The sequence below is a fragment of the Eleutherodactylus coqui genome, chromosome 7, assembly GCF_035609145.1.
Source record: "Eleutherodactylus coqui strain aEleCoq1 chromosome 7, aEleCoq1.hap1, whole genome shotgun sequence".
NCBI classification, from domain to species: Eukaryota; Metazoa; Chordata; class Amphibia; order Anura; family Eleutherodactylidae; genus Eleutherodactylus; species Eleutherodactylus coqui.
In genome coordinates this window covers 60184635-60204790 of record NC_089843.1, presented here as the reverse complement: position 1 = coordinate 60204790, position 20156 = coordinate 60184635, and the positions used below count along the sequence as shown (strand labels likewise).

Sequence of the window (20156 nt, the reverse complement as noted above, 5' to 3'; positions counted from 1 at the left end):
CCAGAACCCTACTATATACTGATGAGGAGATAGGACCCCTAAACAGCTGTATGTATGTAGGTTATATTTAAAGGGACCCTTTGGTTTCAGGACAAAATTATGTCCAGGGACTAGAGGGGGTATATCACCTGTAATTGATCTTCTGTCGCCCCATTACCGGCTGTCCAAGATGGCCTAAGCGATCTATAGATTACCAAATTACCCATAGTGCATTGGTAGTGTTGGACAACCAATGCACTACACCTGCTCTGTCACTGGCCAGCGCTGCTCATGTGATTAGTAGTAGCCAACTAGGTAGTTAGAAAATGGTGGCGGTCATCTTATACATTCAAAAAGAGGTCCCAAAACTGGGGGAATGGATAGACTGCAAAAAAAAAAAAGACCAACTACAGGTAATATACAGTCTCCAATCCAGGCCAGAATTTTGTTCTGAAACCGGAGGGCTTTAACTTATGAAAATGACCCCGATTTGTCTTGCAACCCTAGATGTGTTGCAAGAAATAACTCTTAAAAAGTCAGACATTGACTTAATACCATCCAATAGGTGGCACTGTGGAGGTATTTTTTCCTATTTGCGTATAGTACCTTCTTCCCAGGGAACATTGCATATGCCCTAATGATGCTCTCCAAAAGGCGAAATAGTAAATAGTACCTCCCCCTTCCAGATACATGAAAAAAATACTTTGAACAACCCCAATTCACATGACATATTAGGATCTACGGACCTAATAGAGAGAAGAATTCCCCTATATTAGTGAAAGCAGAAAATCGCTACAAAGGCCACCTCTACTTCTGGAAGAATCTGGTTGTCCATGCATTTAATAATCATCGGCCCATTGATTTCAAAACGAGCTGTACAATATGTCAAAGAAACTGTAGAAGAAGTGAAGACTGCCCATGATGAGTTGATTAGCACAATCGTAAGATCTCTACCCTATTGAGGTCAGGTGGGATGAGTTTCCCATAAACATCCTCACAATCTGACAGCTAGTATACTCCGATGAAAGTAAAGTTTGATTAATAGAGCAGTAATATGAAATAGTAATATCAAACTTTATGAACCCTGGGGCCGGGGAGGGAAAATGAGAAGTTGCCCAAATACAAATAATTACAATATATTCCAAAACCGATGAAACGTAGTAAAAATAATCAAAAAAGTGTGCTTTCAATGCGAAATAAAAGGAACTGTAAATCATCTGGATGAAAATAAGCTTCAAGCAGCTTCCAATCGTATGGAGTATCAAAAGGACCACATGACTGTAGGTGAGAGCTCATGTACCCATCAAGGCTAAGATCAACGAAGAACAATTCCCATTTTTATTTTTTACCATAAGTAGTTGACACTAGATGAAACGATTTTCTAGCACGTAGTTATGTGAAAGGCCTGGAACTGAAGCAGAAGGAGCAGATTACATCTCATTTCAGGTTGATGACATACGCAATGACCCCACCAGTTGGCATGTGCACCGGCTGACTCCGTTACCATCTAAAGTACATGGAACAAGCCCTAAAAATCCAACCAGTTTGAATGGCATACACATCTTAAGGCCATGAACGTGTCGATACTGTATGTATCTGCAATACTAGCTGATAAGGGGTCACCAATGGAATTCAGAATAGGAGATGGTGGACTTCGTAAAAATATAGAAATCTTGGGAGCTCATCAGATTACTATAGATTTAGAACAGGATCTTTCATACCTTCAGTGTGGTGAGGAAGAAAGATAAAACCAAACCAAACAAATATCTGCTTTACTGTGCAACATGTCATATTTTGGTCTAGGGAAGTCCACTTTCTAAATTGTGGAGACCACCAAGTAGTTATGAGGAGACTACTAGACCATACAATGCTCCTCTGGGAAATAAAGTATGTGAATAGAAGATAGACAAATGCCTTTGCCTTGGAATTGACTGAATTGTAAGAAAAGTTTAGTTTCAGGAACATATATCTAATGTAGTATAATTTCTCCCAGTAGATCAATAATGGAACCTCATGTGTGTCATAATATCAGTTATTTCAGATAAGTACTGTATATGAAACATACTTAAAGGGTATTTCCTTCTCAGCAAGTTCTCACCTATCCATAGGATGATTGTGGGACCCCAGTGATGTAGAGATTTCACCCCCGGAGTGTCCTGCAGTTCTATCAGCAGAGGTCATGCATGCGCACCTCCACTCTATTCACTTCAATAGAGTTGCCAAGTGCTTCAACTTAATTATCTCCGCTGCTCCCAATGAAGTGAATGGAGAGGAGCGTGTATGTTGACCTCCCCTGACAAAACATTGGGATGCACCAGTGCTGAATTCTAGGGAATGGTTGGTGTGGGTCCCAGCATGCACCACTTGTCCCTTGCAGATTCCCCATAGACCACTCAACAACAGCTGTAGCATTATCTTCTGTCTGTTGTCGAGATTGTTTTTCACATGGATTGCATAAGCACATCCTGGATAGTATTATTACCCAGTTTGGTTCAATTACGCCAAGATGTCTCTCTAGACAGCTCTCTGAATAAGGATACTTTAAAGGGGATGCCCAGTTGTAAATTATTGATGGCCCAAGTGCAGAAGAGATCCTCAATAGTAGATTAGCAGTGGTCTAATGCCAGAGATCCTTGACGATCAGCTGTTTACCGGGCGTGTTCTCAATTAGCCGATTTCTACAGGAAGCAGACAGCTCTGTTCCTACTGCAGTGGCCAGACTTGGTATTGCAGACTAAATTCCCATTAAAGTGAATGAGAACTTCACCTGTAATACTAAGAGTGGTCACTTCAGTGGGAAGGGAGCCGTCTTCTTCATGCACTGAGTTTCTACAGGAACGTACTGGCCCCACAAACAGCACATCATCAGGGTTCCCTGGCACCAGACCCCCACTGATTTACTATTGATGGTCTATTCGAAGGATAGCCTATAAATAGTTTCCAATGTTGTACGAATGTTTCTTTTTTTGGGGGGGGGGGGGGGGGCGGTTTATTTGAATCAAAGAAGGAGCTGTGTTTGCTCAAAGTTCTGGTGCCATTATTGTGAAATGAGGATCATCACAAAAGTTCTGTGCAGGGAAGAAAAATCTTGGGTTATCAGAATTTCTAGGTTATCAGAAACCGGATTAAAGAAAATGCACTACAGACAGGCACAAATCCTTTGACAAGCTGTACAGAAAAGCCATTTACCATTGTCTATGCTGGCAGATGAGCTTGAAGAATATTCTCACGTCCATTTGAAACACTCAGACCTTGTTTTAATAGTAAAAGATTACATTTATCTCGGACACAAACTATGAACAGTCTGTCCATAATTTACAAAGCACAATGTGCTCTCTGGCACTTTATGTGAGAACGTCTTCTGTGCTAATTTGTAACCGCAACGGTTAATGCGTTCCATAACGCGCATTTACATTTTTTCTCCTGACAAAAACAACTAGATATTCCAAAGCACAAGTGATAGACTGGACACGCGGGGGATTACAAAGTAGGAGAGTACAATTCCCGCGTCAACGGTTGCAAAATTTACATTTTTGTTTTCACATGAGATTTACACAATAGTTAGTTGCCTACAGTAAAACTATCACGGATTGACCGTGACCAATGGCATTATAATCTAACGTCTTCATGTCAGTATAGAATGTCCGTTCTTGGCAAGTCACGATAAAAGGAACCTGCATTAAAATAATATTGAGTAACACTGTAACTAGTGCACTAACGAGACTGTAATCCCTCCCCCGCATCCTATGAGTTCACTGAGAAATCTGCCTCCAGAAAGGGCACAGCTTTTAATATTCCCTGAGAGATCAGATTACAGTTGTCCATAGAATTCTATGAAGAGAAGAGGGGAGAAGAAGAAAAGTGAAAAGAGAAGACACCGTAACGCTAGTTCTTCTATCTTACTTCAGAGCAAGTGTGTTGAGTCTTATAGGCCATGTACTGTTCCCTGGCGGGAAAAAAAAGGATGCAAATTGCAAGGTTGAAAAATACTTGTGGTGCTCCAGGTGGGATACAGCTTTTAACATTTACTGAGAAATTACAGTTACGGATTACAGTTGCTCATAGAAGTCTATGGAGAAGGGAGCAGAAGCAGAGAGACACAGAGAAACACTAGTATTAAAAGGCTCTAGTAAATTTTCTATCTCGCTCCAGTGGTGGATTCATAGCTACATGGTAAAGTACTGTTGTATAATGTCCTGCATGCTGCTGCTGCTTCTGAGGATTTTTTTTTACAGAGTGACATGTCAAACTGAATAAGCGCTGGATGATACAACAAAACAATGACCCAAAGTGACACAAGTACTTCAACTAAAGAATAGTTGAAGATAAAAACATTTGCATCTTGCAACGGCCGAGTCAGAGTCCTGATCTTAAACCTATCAAAATGCAGTTGCATAACCTAAAAAGGGCTAAGCTCGCAAGGCATTCCAGAAATATTGATGACCTGAAAGACATTTTCAGGGAAGAATGCTCCAAATTTAATCCTCAACACTGTACAAATCTTATCTGCAGATAAAAGGTAACATTTGATGGAGATGATTGCTTACATTTTCATGCAACTGTATGAACTTAATCCCTTAACGACCGCCAACATGCCTTATGGTGGCAGCTGTTTAAGGGATTTATTCTGATACAATTACCTTTTCACGGCCCTGCATCAGAAGCCTGACACAAGTCTTCCATGCCAGAGAGAGTAGGTGCCCCACTATTGGATAACAGCCTGAACTTGCTCAAACAGAACAGGAAACCTCAGATCCCCACTGTTTAACACTTTACATGCTGCAGTCACTTCGACCACGGCATGTAAAAGGCTGACAGAAGCAGAAGGCTTCCTCTGTCACCCATCGGACCCTGCGATGTGATTGTGGGGTCCCGATTATTTGAAAATGGCCTCTGGATCTGCCAGCCATAATAGAGTATGAGGCTTAGCCTCTGGCTGAGTTTCATAGGCTTTACAATACAGTGCTATTATCACCGGAATCATGCTGACCTAGAGAATAATGTTATCACATTATTTATTTTGCATGCTGAACACCGTAGACATGAAATCCAAAAAAACAAAAGGCGAAATTTCTTCCACCCCCCCAATCCCTATAAAAAAAAAAATAATAAAAGTTATATAGTATATGTATCACAAAATAAGGTTATTAAAAAATACAACTAGTCCCACAAAGAACAGGCCCTTATATTGCTGTGTTGATGGGAAAAAAACATATAAAACATTACTTGGTCATTAAGGCGTAAACGGGCTCGGTCATGAAGGGGTTAAAATAAACTACCGTGGTATATCCAATTATAACAAGCTGCTGCTAATTCCAAAACACGCTCTAACAAGTAAAACCTTATCGTGTCATGTGACAACTAATACGGAGAACAGCTTATTTACCGCCGATTTGATCCTTAGCCGCTATCTGCGGATATGTTACAATAGGACATTTTCCAATAGATCAGAGAAAAAGAGGAAAAAGACAGAAAAAACAAAGCTTATTGTAGCTTAAGTTATGATTAGCTGCTCTGCTGTAGTTACAAAGATCATCATTATGATTTTCCGCTCCGCTTTTCTACAACGCCGCGCCTTTGACTGCTTATATTGTCCTTCAATAAACCCCACAGTGTTATCTAAACATGCAGTTCCCCATACGTCAGCTGAAAGAAGAAGCCAAGATAATGGCTGTATAATTGCCTGCCAGTCCTCCAAATCCTTGCATTAGTGCAAAATCTGACTTAAGCTAATCCGATGGCACAAAACTTTTTTTTCTTATTGATTTCCTGAAAATAGCTCAAGTAAAGCAGGAAGGTCAGCTGGCACAACTGCAGAAATAGTTGTCCCAACTAAGCGGAAAATGAAAAAATCTTTTTAGTTTACTTAATTAGGCCAACAGAAGTCAAAGAGTATGAGAAACCCCTTAAGCACTGCCCGGCTCACATGAGAAGATTTCATTGAAGGTATATTGTTTATTTCGTCTTTTGGCGCTAGAACAACATCCTCGTTGCTGTTATATGTTGTACACGGAGCAAACATTGTACTGAGAACACCTACCCAATGACAGGTTGGGCACGTACAACTTTCAGACATCGGGGAACAGATTCCACAGGGTGGCAAGCATCCTCCCTACTCAACTCGACCCATGCCCGCTGCAGCAGCTCCGTCATTTGGGGCACATTTTGTGCATAAGTGGAAGCAGACCTCACAGCCCTTTCCAGTATATCCCAAACATGTTCAATGGGGTTACAGTCCGGTGAGTTTGGGGGCCAAAGCAGTATGGAGAATTTGATGACACATAGCGTTGTCGTATTGAAAGATTGCACCATGGTCGGGGAATACTTCTTGAAGATATGGGTGCAGCTAGTGATCTTGAACAGGTCTCTGTAAAGGTCACCATTGATGACCAATGGTCCAAGATCATGCCAGGAAAATGCTACCCAGACCATGAACCCAAAGAGTGCACCCATGGGAAACTGCTGCTTCACATTTGTCAGATCAGGACCCAGCCATCTGTATGGTTGAGCAGAAAACAGAACCCATCATGCTATAGTGTAAACCTTCTGTCATGTGTTAAAGGTCCACTCAAGCCTAGTGGATATTCATCAGTTGTATTCTAACTTTGAGAATGACTCTTCATTAGAGATGAGCGAGCACCCAAATGCTCAGGTCCGCGTTATTCGAGTTAAGCTTTTCGTAAAATTCGAGAGCTCTACTCGAGTAACGAACCCCATTGACTACAATTAGGGACTTGAGCATTTTTGTATGTGGGACGCCGGGTCCTGAGCTTTTTTTGGGGGGGTTCTCCCTCTCCCTTTCTCTCTCTCTCTCGTCACAGTGGGGAGGAGCCAAAAACTGGGGCGGGGTCGAACACGATTTGATGCTCGTTCAAGTTACGAGCACCATTGAGTACACTAATACTCGAACGAGCATCAAGCTCAGCAGAGTATGTTCGCTCAACTCTACTCTCCATCCATCTCTTGGATGGTTATGAAGAGAAGATAGAATTTGTTCATTCACATGCCCTGTCTTGTAAGTTAAAGGTCTCTTAGTAATGACAAGAAAAAGTACCTTAATGATGCTGTTCGGGACTTTTGGAATGTTTTCTATTGATGACCTATGCTCAGGATAGTTCATAAATAGTTGATTAACATACCCCTGTTGTTTGGGATGCCCACCAATCAGCTGATTCCCAGCACCACTGTCAGGACGGACAGTGCAGGTAGCAGATTGCGCAATCCATGGTGCAGCGGCCAGGTTGATATTGCATTGAATTCAATGGGAGCTGCACTTGCAATACCAACCTGGAGCGCTGCACTATGGACAGCGCAATCTGACAACGGTGTTGGTAATCATACGAATGCTCAACACCTATTGATAACCAATCTTTGGGAAAGGTCAGCAATAGTTGATCAGAGGGGATTCCCAAGTGGCGGACCCCCACTGATCACTGGGTCCACTGTCAGCACGGACAACTCTGGAAGCAGATACCAAACTGGCAATGTTGACCGCGCTAATACAAGCACAGCTCCTATTGAATTGAACTGGACTGAATTAGAACAGTGCTATCTACTTCCAGCACTATCTGCATTGAGAGCGGACCCAGTGATCAGCTAATAGGCAGGGATCCTGAGAGGTGGGCACCCGCCAATCAGTCACTGAAGACCTATCCTAAGGATAGGTCGCAATTAGTGATACAATAGTCCAGACAGCCTCTTTAAAGCCCTTTTACATGGGTTGGTGGGTATGAACATTGTTCTGTAAGACCCCAGGGTTTCATAGAGGGGTCTCTGAGATTCAGCAGACGGATTCACAAGAATGGCGGTCAGATTGCACTGCTCATTCGTTAGTAATATTTGGAGACATGTGCAGTACGAACAGGCCTGAAACATCATAAGAGAGGACAGGGAGAGATATCAGTTTTCTTACTGGCTGGCCACATCCTTTCTTTATGCCTTACATGACATCTGTCTACTTTTCTTTTCCGATGCTGCAGTGTACTGAGGTCCGAGTCCCTGTTCAGGTCTAAAGAAGGTTGGGAGTGTTTTGGGGTGTGAGGCCTATACAAAGAATCTAGGAACATGTCTGCACAAAGTTTGGATTGTACATGATGTCTGGCTTAGTGTTGATATGATGTCCATACAGATGTCACCTGGCCACTATGGTTGACTGCAGTCCGCAGAGATGGCGTCAATACGGGCAACACTATCATGATCTGGGGATGTGCTACCCTTATGAAGAACAGGTTCGGGTCTTACTGAAGGGCCTACACCTGGTTTTGGGTTTCCTGTCCTAAAGCAGTTTGCCAATAGTATATATAGATTTATTATATTGCCCAAATGTGATATGAACTTCTCCTTGGACTGGCAAACATGTTACGGCAACAGCAAATATTCTCCAACAGAGGTAGGAAAACATTGACATTCCACAAGTCTTTCCACATATTCTTTACAAAACAGTAAGACATGGCAGGCTTTAAGACGTCTTCGGCCAATTCTTACCTCTTTTGGACACTGATTTTTGCATGAAGTCAACATATTCTTTTCTTCCTCGTTGGCCAAAGAAAGTTTTCTAAACAAAAGGAAAAAAAACTTATTATTCTCTTATGAAATACAACCTGACAATCACAATGAATTCAACACAACGATTTCCAGCACTACGAGAGGCGAAGAGCAAAACATCCGCACACAAATGTGCTCACAGAGCATCATAGGTTCTGGGATCCTACCAATGACTGGGCGCCAGCAGACCATATGAGCTCGTCTTCAGATACCCAGCCATGAGATAAATCATATCTCAGGAATGTTTTGTTATTTTGGCAGGTACTTTAATAATTAGGATTTTTCAAAAACTTTAACTCGAGGTCAGTTTTTATTGCACTTCAGAACAAGAAACCCTGATTACGGGTGAGAAGTTTAGGAGTTCGTGTAAACTCAGACCTGCGAACCTTTCATATTCTTTGTTCTCAGCGTGTACAGAGAATAACACGAAAAAGATAAGATGATATCCAGGGCACCAGGTGCTGAACGTCTTTCCGTCATCACAGCTCACCATTTCTTGGCATGTAGGTAAATTACAAAGTGTGGAGCAGCTGCCTATAGCTACAAAACATCTTGTAGCTTTGGACCCTTAAATGGACAGTGTTTTGGTCCTAAATGACCACTTTTTAGCGATTTGGCATCTTTGTTGTTTTTAGCTCATCTCTATTAGGACAGAGCTGTGATCTGTGACTATATTTTAGCTACAGTGCCTGATCAGAAGTAGTCCAGGCCACACCCTCTGTCTGCCTTCTCTACAGCGTGAACCAATGATGAGACAGGGGCTGTGTCCCAGCCTACTTCAGATTAAGCACTGTAGCTTAACTATAGTCACAGATCACAGCTCTGTCCCAATAGATCTGAGATAAAACGTAGCCAAGGAGAAGGATCTGAGGAAAAATAAATAAATAGCAAGTAATCATTGGTTGTAGGTACTGACCTGCATACCAATTTTGAGCTGCTGGCTACAAGCTCACCTTAAAGGGAATCTGTCAGCTCGAACTCGCTGTCCAAACTGCAGACAGAGTGTTATAGAGAAGGAGGAGCTAAGCAGATTGATATATAGTTTTATGGTGCAAGTATTGAATTATATTTTACGCAGTAGTGTCATGTGCATAATATTTGTGCCGTGTGCATAGCAAGACGTATGTGTACAAAAGACACATATTGTAATTTTACTAACAGGGTCTCAGACGCTGAGCATGCAGTTTTGTCATAATTAACCTTTGTAATGTTTTACTAAGAGAGAAGTATCACACATGTTGTGGACTTTGAATTGTTGAATTGTGGATTTTGTGGGGGTTATAACATTATATAACCTCCTGCATTGCAACAATAAAATAGAAGAGCTTGGAAACATTATTTGAGTATTTTGAATAATAATTAGGCATACCTGATTGATGAGGCTGCAATACTCCTCGAATATCACCTATATTAAGTGACTAGCTGATAAACCCGGCTTCACCCGAGTTAATTTGATATAGGTGTTTACATGTTGTTCACACGGAAAAGTTTATGAAGTCAAGGTTACTTTAGGAACCGAGGAATGAAATATATATACACATAGAGGAGCGTTTGATTCTGCTCAGGCTTCATGTACCGATGTCCCTCTGCAGAATGTGTCATCCCTTCCACTCTCTTCACTTAGGACCTAAAGAATGCTTGCGCCAAATTTCACGTGCTTGACAAAGACCGCAGATGGCGGTTGAAACGTTGCCTTGTTTTTGGCGATTGAAGAGACTGAATAAGGAAACATATACTTTTATGTGAGTATCTTCACTGCTTTGTGCACCTTCAAGTGCTGCTCTATCCCTTTTTTTTCGGACCATTTTTTTGTGCATTTGAGTCCATATCCACTTAAGAGCTGCACTGATTTCCCAATTTGCTCTCCCTTATGGATGATTGTTGTGCTGCTGATACAACTGATTTTTCTATGTATACAGAGGGTTAACTGTCAATCTTTGGACTGTTCAGTTCATACAAGTTATACTGAGTCTTTTCCCATAAAACTATATATCAGTCCGCTCAGCTCCTCCTGCTCTATAACATCATGCCTGCAGATTGCACAGCGTGTTCAAGCTGACAGATTCCTTTAACCCCTTGAGTGGCGGGTTTCCTACCACCCTGTCGTGCCCACCAGGGCAGGTTTTTTAAAATGGTCTAATCATTGAATTTCAACTAATTTTGCAGTTGCGTCTCAAGAGCCATAACTTTTTCATTTTTCCATTGACATGGCCATATAAGGGCTTGTTTTTTGCGGGACAAGTTGTGATTTTTTAAACAGGGGGGAGGAAAAAAAGAAATGGGGAAAAAAGAAAAAAAGGGGCCATGTCATTAAGGGGTTAAATAATGCATTAACTTCCTTCTCTGGCTCATTACGACGCACACGAATACCACATGTGTGATTGTATTTTTGATTTTTTACAAAGTAAAGGGAGACAAGTGTTTTTATAATTTTTTAAAATAATTTTTTTACTTTTTTTTTTTGTCCCTTTAGGGGACTTCCACAGGGACCCATCAGGACCCCCTGATCACATTCCAGGGGTCCGATGGTGACAGCCCTTTACATGCTGCAGTCACATAGACTGCAGCATGTAAAGGGTTAACAGCAGAGATCAGAGGTTTTCTCTGATCTCTGCTGTAAGAGCTGGTACCTAGCTGTCCTCTCACAGCCAAGCACCAAGCTCTCCCTGCCACACAGACCATCGGCTTGCTTCTGACAAGCCGATGGTCTCTATGGCAACCTGTAAACAAAGCAGGAGATTGCCGGCAGATCGGTAATATCTTCTGCTGGTTTTTCAAAGCCCTTGCTTTGTTCTCTGTGGGTCTGTGCAGGCAGAGCACACTGTCACAGCTTGTGGCATTGTGCTCTGCAGCTCCCATAGTGATACATAGCCCGGAAATCATCCGGGCTATGTTGCTATGAGCAGTGGAGCTCGTCCCGGAAAATTTCCGGGCGTGCCACTCAAGGGGTTAAGGGTAGAGTGTACAAAACATTACAAAAAAAAAATTGACATTTAAAATTCTTTATTTTACGTTTGTAATTTCACACTAAAACAAAGTATTAAAATGGGTTCCTAGTTCTGTTCAAGTTGTTTTGATACATTAGGGCTCATTCACACAGTGGTATGTAGTTTTGGTCAATGAATGCTCAGCATTTTCATGGACTGATACTATGCCTCTTCCTTGCATATCTATCCCTGTTTGTGCATTTTTTGCGCATGTATTAATTGTGTTTTTCATGTGTGCAACACCCCCCCCCCCAAAACACGCAAGGAGGACATATTGATTTCATGGGTTAATATGTAAGTATCATGCATATTCATGGAGTATTCCTGCAATCCCATTGACTTCAATGGGCTATCTCAGTCTGTAATATAGATTTTGTGGTTTGTTTTTTTACATAAATCCAAGTGTGAAACCCCAGGTCTGAATACCCCAATGCAAATTAATGGCGTTTCATTACTGTGTACTACATAGTGCAAATACCCCTGTGTGCATGAGCCCTTATACAGCATATACAAAGGGGTAGCCAAAACAAAAGCACATTCTTCTTGTGAGCGGAGTGTTGCTTGTGTTGCTAGGTGAATGTCTGTGGAACCCTTCTGAGGCGGTATGGCAGCCGATGTTGTTGCGGAAGGTTGCGTTCGGCTCCAGGGATTTTATTTCAACAGAAACCTGCACTAATAACGCCCTGCCCAACAGAAGAAGATTCCGTTGTGTTTTTTGGGGGGAGGAGGGTACACCCTCATATAGTGTTAGATGAATGGAGTGGGTAAGATAGTTTGTGTTGGCATAGTCAGTATATATAAGTGAATTAGTGTTACCTTGGTTAGTTATTCTGTTCATTCTGGAACTCCTGGCCTCTTTCTCCTCAGATGGTCATGTGATCTCAATTTTGACCAGCTCATATTTACTTGGGTTTATGCTGTCAGAAACTAGTCTATTTCTCAGCGTATGTGATGCCGTTACATGGAAACTACCAAAGAAACTACCTAGAGGGGGACACAGACACTCCTATCACAGTTACTGATGATGATCACACAGCTCCTGCCACACAGGTATAATAGAGGAGATCACAGCTCATCCTCCTGACTGTATACTTATGGTCTATAGCTTACTTAGGTGAATATAGAAGGTAATGATAATTAAACTTCTCCCAGAGCAGGCAGAAATGGTGCAATCTCACTTCTTTCATCTTTCCACTGAAACTGATGGCCTCAATAGGACCCCATGTTACAAGAGAAAACATCCCCCTTCCTATAGTGACATAGCAAGACTTATCAGGGTCTACTAAGTCTCATCAGCTCAGTCATTCTTGGGGGCACCTAGCAATCATGTGATCAGCAGCTCTAATAGAGACAGTGGCATTGCTGCTGCCTCTGCTCACTATATAGCACTCACTAAGCACAATGTAGGCTGCAATCTTCCACTTATTCTACAGCCCTGCAAACTCTTGTATATTCATATCATTAACATGCATGTAGTACAACATGAAGAAGAAAAGTAAAGACGGAGCATACTTGCACTCGATGTAAAGACTGCTAATTTTGCAGTGGCACTTCGTCCTGATCATCTGAAGGCATGGTGGGCAGTCGCCAGGATGACATGGTAGATTGCAGCGGTGTGGGCACCCTGGTGGCCGTGGTTTTGAGCATTCTCCTTCACACATTAAGCACTCTCGACCAAACTAGAAGGCATCAATTAGTTAGATTTTAGGTAAACCACACACGGGCTAGGTTCATATAGGCCTGTTATATCACATAATACAGCAATTTTCTGCACTGCCTTTAAGTGACTAGGGCAGATGGCAGCAGCGTTTTCTTTCAGTTGCATTCAGTTCAGGGTCTGAGAATGTATTTGAATGCTTTTAATTAATTATTTTAAAGAAGCAACATTTTTAAAACATTAAAGACATTCCAAGGTAAATCCCATTAGTTTTGCTTAATAGGATAAAGCAAATGCCCAGAAAACAAAATGAACTTGAAATGCAGGCAATGAAAAGGAGACTGTAAGGCTGGGTTCCCACAGGGTGGAATCCCGCCGGAAATCTTGCGGTTTGGCAACAGCGAAAAACCGCAAGATTTCTGCCGGGAAAGCGCTGCTTCAAAACTTGCGGCACTTTGCAGTGGGTTTTGGAGTGGCTTGGCCGGACGCTTTTCCGTTGCGGCCGGCGCTCCCATAGAGGAGAGTGCGGGCGCAATGGAAAAAAAATTGACATGCTGCGGGCGGGGAATCTGCGCCGACTTTGTCACGACGGATTGGCCGTCCCATGTGGACGAGATTTTTGACAAACCTCGTCCACATGGCTGGCTAATCCTGGGATTAATGGCCACAGGCAGCCTTGCCGCAGGGAAATTCCGGACGGAATTTCCGCGGCAAATCTGCCCTGTGTGAACCCAGCCTAAGATCCCCAACCTATGAAGTGCGGGAACATGGGATAAATAGCAATAGCACATCATAAACTCCAGTGATATAATCATATATTGTTCAAAAGCAAAAGTTCGGCGCTGAAAAGCTTGATGCATTGTCTATCTCCCCTTCCCGTCACATTACAATCCAACATAATAAAGGTAACCTCCCCAGTCTCCAATAATAGTAAAAGTCTCCTCTCGACAATAGCAAATGTTCCTATCCTGAAAAGAGTTCTGCCCAGTGAAGCAAAGTTGGCCTCGCGGTGTGTGGCACCCCCTCAATATGTCAACTCAATCTAGTGCAATTGGTGGATCTTGTAACAGAATTCTTTCTTGGAAGCACATGGTCAGGAAGAAGCGGTCCCTGATGGCTTGTATGATTGGTAGACTAGCTGTGAAACTTTATACACTACTTCTTACTTTTTCTTTGTTGCCATTATCTTCCGTGACTTTATGACATTCTCTTAAGCAAGTGTGATTTCCACAAGGAAGGTGGCGTCCGCACGGTCTCTTGCAAGAGAAGGGGCCCGCAGCGTGACATGGCAAGAGACTCACCTGGGGGGAAACAAAACTAATCCAGTTACATACAAGCTGTGATTAGCTTACATTCCATTTTTAACGAGAATGTATCATATATTGCTTTATACTAATTAACGGCAGATCGCATAGTTTAATTTTACATTGTAGATTTTTCGTCCTATTGTCTGTACATGCGGATGGGGGCACATTTACAGACAATGGATCGTGACGGTTTCTTAGCAGACTGTTTTTGCGGGGTGGTTTGCCATTGCCTTCCCCGGTCATCTTTCTATCATGGCCAGTAGTAACTTCTGCACAGTTAGTTCTTCTGTGGCATCAGACCAGACAGGCTAGTCACCACTCGGATCAACCAGCTTTGTGTGCCCATGGACTCTTTTGTTGATTCACCAGTTGTCCTTCCTTTGACCACATATGGTAGGTAGTAACCACTAATATATAGCAGGAATACCCTACAAGTCCTGCCATTTTGGAGACACTTTGGCTCAGTCCTCTAGACATAGCAATTTGCCTCTTGTCAAAGTCCCTCAGATCCTTCCACTTCTTCATTTTTCCTGTTTCCAACACATCAACTTGACTTTCTGCTTAATATACTTCCTTCCTTGATAGGCGCCATTGTCACAAGATAATCAACGCTCTCACTTCCTGCCCTGACCATTGAAAGCGACATCTGGCCACTGCACTGACAGTAGGTCAGAGGATCAGCTGATGGTCAGGGATCCTGAGCGGCGGATCACTATTGATCAACTACAGATGACCTATTCATGGAGGATCAGTCAGCAGTTGAAAAAGCCCGGAATACCCTTTTAACTTCACAGCTGTCAGTGGTTTTAATGTTAAGGATAATCAGTGTACATATAAAAAAAATAAATAAAGATTATATATATTATATATAACTATCAGAAGTAGAAATTATTTAGGTCTCTCTTAAAACGAGAAATTGGCAATTAGAAGACTCCTCCAATAGTGATAGTTTAATATTTTATCTTTATTCTTTTCCCATATAACCTGTATCATGGCATCATGGTGGGGCATTCCTAAACTTTTTACGTCTTTTTTGGACATTATAGGAAACACACTCACAAATTGTTTCCTAAGACGACATCGCAACACTAAATGACGAGTGACAAGTATATTAACTCACCCAAAAATGTGACCTCAAGTACTCACCTCATGTTTGCCGAGACACTCCCTAAAAAATAATAAGAATCATGAAATTAGGAAATGTTTGGCATTAGTTGATATAGTGAAACAGCAACAAGTATGATAGAAAATGTAGATTTAAGTTCAGTCCACGTGTTTGACCCATACAGAGCAGCTGACTGGTCACTGATGGAACGTGTGACTATACGTAGGAGCGGAAGGGTGCAAATCTGGATATATGAGAAGGGACTTGGCCCAACCCCACACGGAAAGCCATGATGTTGAGCTGCCTTAAAGGGCTTGTCCCACCAAAAGTTATCTCCTATCTGCAGGTGGATGCCCCCACGGATCATGAGAATGAAGGCCTTGAAGGTCCTCACATTTTTGGCGTGAGGGTTATGTGTGCACACCACCACGTTGTTGGCACTAACAGAGATAACAGAGCAGTTGAACTTGGCTATCTCCAGCAGTCGCACTGAATTAAATGGACCAGTAGTGATCAAGCCTGACCATTGCTTCCATTCATTTGGAGACCTCTGGGACCCTCAGCCTCCTGATTGACAGGGGTCCAAGCAGCCAGGCCCCCACAGATCAGCTAGTTATTTCCTATCCTATAGGGGAGAACACATTTTGGTGCAACAACCCCTTTAAGTGTTAAAGAGTCTTTTTCTGATCAATAGTGTCCCAGTAACTTGAGTCTAAATTCTCCACTATGCCTCACACAATAAAACACGTAGGGTCCTCGGTACTGCACATACTCTGGTCCATCTGTCAACAGACGCTTCAACACAGCAAATAAACCAGCAATCTATATGAACAAATGCTCTAATACGTAATACACAACAATTTAATAATTTATAGACTAGGTCTCTTTTTCAATATATTATTTATGTAAGACATTTATTCAGTTATGTTCCTCCGGAATATTCAATGATTATGAGCAGGTAGCGGAGTCTACCTATAAATGATGGATACTGAATATGTCTAGCGGCAGGTAATAGACTTAACCCTTTCCAATCTAATTTGTATCCTGGTTGTTCTAAGGGGCTTACTCTTTTTCTGGCGTTATACAACAGCGCTATATGCTGGCTAAAGCCAGTACTGCATGAGGTGACACGTTGGATAGGCTCTGACAGCAGAGAGGCTGGCAATATACAGTAAGAGAACCCCGACGGACGTCTTCCAACATCGGAGCTGTACAGCCTTAAATCATAATGTCTTCACAGGTCAGACAGTGGATTGGAAAGGGTTAAAGATTGTAATGAACTGCAGATGGAATATAAGGGTTTAGTAGCGGGATGCTGCATTGCATTACTGGAACTCTTCTTTTACTGGATGTGATTGACAGAATCACAAAACTTCTTCTTGGTACGTAGTTACCAATATTACTCCAACCTGAAGGCCCCCTGTCCACGGGCGTTGCGGGAGCCGCCGACCGGGAGCAGGAGTCGCCGCCGAATCTCTGCCAGTCAGCCCTATCTGATAGATAGGCTGACAGCGGAGAATCGGGGCAATTCGCAGCATGCTGCGAATTGCCCGCCATGAGCCGGGAGAATCGTAATGATTCTCCACTTGTGGACAGTGTGCCAGCGCTTTCCATAGCAGTGGTTTGGAAAGCTTCAGAGGGCGTGACTTGCCCGTAGACAGGCCCCCTTAATATCAAGTCCGTTTAGCTATGTAATTGCTATCATAAAGTGCACCTCCATAAATAGAAGGAAACATTAACCTCACTGCTGTTGAGTTGCAAAAAAATGAAAATATGGAGATGTATCATACTGGTGATCACATGACTCCTAGTAAAACTCTTATGTAATGGAGCCATGGCAGTACTGTATGTGAGACATAATGGATCCCAACAGGTTCGGACAGATCCCATTGCCTGAGGATGGAGTCCGTCAGGTTTCTGTTGACTTTCTGGTACTTTTGATGGCAAGAATAGTGCAGTCGGGAACCCCAGGCAGAAAGCACATAATGCAGGAGTGAACGGAGTCTAATGGATGGAAGAGGGTGAATAGAATTTCATACCAGTTTACAGAGGTGGACAATACAAGGTAGTTATTGTTATGTGTACATTGGCGCTGTTAAAATGGCTATTGGCTTGCTTGATTTACAAAATCTAGTTCTGATGAAAGAGATTGCCATACACATTTTCGACAGAAAGATTTTAAACATGCCTGATCCATCGTATCCGCATTAGACGAGTGCAGTCTGGGGCCGTTTATCCCCCTCTCTCTGCGGCAGTCAATACAGCCATGGCTCATCCACATATGTGGGTATACTGTATTAAGAAAGTGTTAGCACATGGCTGTCAACTGAACAAGTCTACAATCACAACAACTTTCAAACAGGTGTGCCACCGCTCCATTCATTTCAATGGGACTATCAGAAAAAGAATACAAGTGCTTGACTATCTCCAGCAGTCCCATTGAAATAAAGAGCCTATGTGCACTCTCGACCGCCACTTCATTCATCTAGGGATACTTGATCCCCGTTCTCATGATCTGTGAGGAACCCCAACCGATCAGATAGTTATCACCTATCCCGTGAGTAGGGAAAACTTAGGATCTTGGTACAACCCTTTAATGCAGCTGTTTAGAGGGTTAAAGTCATCCAATTTGGCTTAGGAAGTAATTGTGTGAAGAGTTAAATACGCTACATGTAGCGTGATCACATCAGTTAGGCTGCTTTGACACCTGTGCTGGGGATTCCACTTTCCTTCTCCGTTCAGCGAGCAGAAAGGGGAATCCCCGTGGCTGAACGGTTCTGTCTCTGGATAGAACCGAACACCACCGGCGGACCCCATTGACTATAATGGGGTCCGCCCACTTTCCGCCTTTTGGATGCTGCGCTTTTTCTCCCGGTATTTCCAGCCGCATCTGTGATGGGACCTCCAACCGGAAGTTCCGGCACAGATGTAAAGCCACCCTCCAGACTACAGTATCCTCCAAGACAAATTAGAGAAATCAGTCTGAAGCCTCCGGTGATGGCCTAATACTGTCTGTGTCTTAAGTGTGGAGCAGGTGGGCAGGTCTCATGTGCTTTAAACCTAGGCTACATAAACAGCCACAAACTTCAATCTGCAAAAGACATACAGAATTGGTCAGGGAGATCCATTAACGTCATTGTATAAATTAACATCTTTTTTCATCATGTCCTGCACTTAAAAAAAAAAACATAAGCAACTATATAAATGCTGTACTCGAAGCTGCTGATCAATAAAAGCAGAAGAACACAGACTACATCTGGAAGCATTAAACCACGGGCCAAAGTCATGTCCTGCTAGTCACGGAGAGACAGCCAGACATCTCATCATCATAAAGCATCAACCTAAAGAGGAAGCAATAAAGCCATGTGAAGGATATTAACGTAACGTGAACTCGTGTCTCACCAAAACCAAATCCCCCATGTATAGTATAATAGCAAGAACAGGCAGAGCCCAGACGCTCGTAGTCAACAACAGAAAAGATGGAAAGGATATAAAAAGGCTTTTCCTGAAGCTGAGGAACGCAATGTAAAATAAAAGAGCAGGTTATCGCATTCTATAGATCACATCAAACGCACCTTAATCATAAAAATCTACTGGAATTGGAAATTACTACTACATAGATCTTCTCATCCAACTTAAGCGTCGGGCTTAAAGGGCATTATATGTAATTGTATCCAGTTGCTATGGTTAGAGCAATGTACAACCACTCAACGGGTAATACAGATTGTACACAGATGTCTAACATTGGAGTTTTGTACTTACATGGGCATGGGGACATTGCAGGGAGGACAAGGCAACGCTGTCTGGATATAAGCAGGTTCACAAGGCTGCTCCCATGGACCGGCGGGCTGAGGCTAACAAAAAGATAAGAAAAACATCGTCATGGACAGCAATGCAAAAAGAAAAAAATGACATACAAGTCTGTCCACAACCTGTCTGCTCCACATACCTGATATAACCTAATATACCGATACCTCCCGGCATGTGATCTCTGTCCACAACCTGTCTGCTCCATATATCTGTAACCTCATATACCGATACCTCCCGACATGTAATCTCCGGCCGTCAACCTGTCTCCTCCATGCATCCCTGACCCAATATCCAGATACTTCCCTACACGTAATCTCCTATATACAACCTGTCCCCTACATACATCTCTGATCTAATACCCAGATATCTGCCCACATGTAATCTCCTATATACAACCTGTCCCCTACATACATCTCTGATCTAATACCCAGATACCTCCCCATATGTAATCTCCTATATACAACCACCCCCTCCATACATCTCTGACCCAATATCCCAATACAACCTCACATGTAATCTCCAGCCCTCAACCTGTCCCCTCAATGCATCTCTGACCCAATATCCAGATACCTCCCTACACATAATCTCCTATATACAACCTGTCCCCTACATACATATCTGGTCTAATACCCAGATATCTGCCCACATGTAATCTCCTATATACAACCTGTCCCCTACATACATCCTTGACCAAATATCCTGATACAACCTCACATGTAATCTACAGTCTACAACCTGTCCCCTTTCACATACCTGTAACCTAATAT

General features: G+C 42.6%; 1 protein-coding gene across 2 annotated transcripts in view; it reads right to left on the bottom strand.

Annotated features, from left to right (window-relative positions):
• Nucleotides 1-20156, bottom strand: part of NFXL1 (nuclear transcription factor, X-box binding like 1) — an 86946-nt gene that overhangs the window by 15658 nt on the left and 51132 nt on the right. For both annotated transcript variants that reach the window (XM_066573114.1, XM_066573115.1), the window contains exons 15-19: nucleotides 19342-19433; nucleotides 15621-15642; nucleotides 14334-14468; nucleotides 13023-13189; nucleotides 8464-8533 (exon numbers count right to left, since the gene is read on the bottom strand). In XM_066573114.1, coding sequence (XP_066429211.1) covers nucleotides 8464-8533; nucleotides 13023-13189; nucleotides 14334-14468; nucleotides 15621-15642; nucleotides 19342-19433 — 486 coding nt within the window. The remainder of the gene's footprint in view (nucleotides 1-8463; nucleotides 8534-13022; nucleotides 13190-14333; nucleotides 14469-15620; nucleotides 15643-19341; nucleotides 19434-20156) is intronic.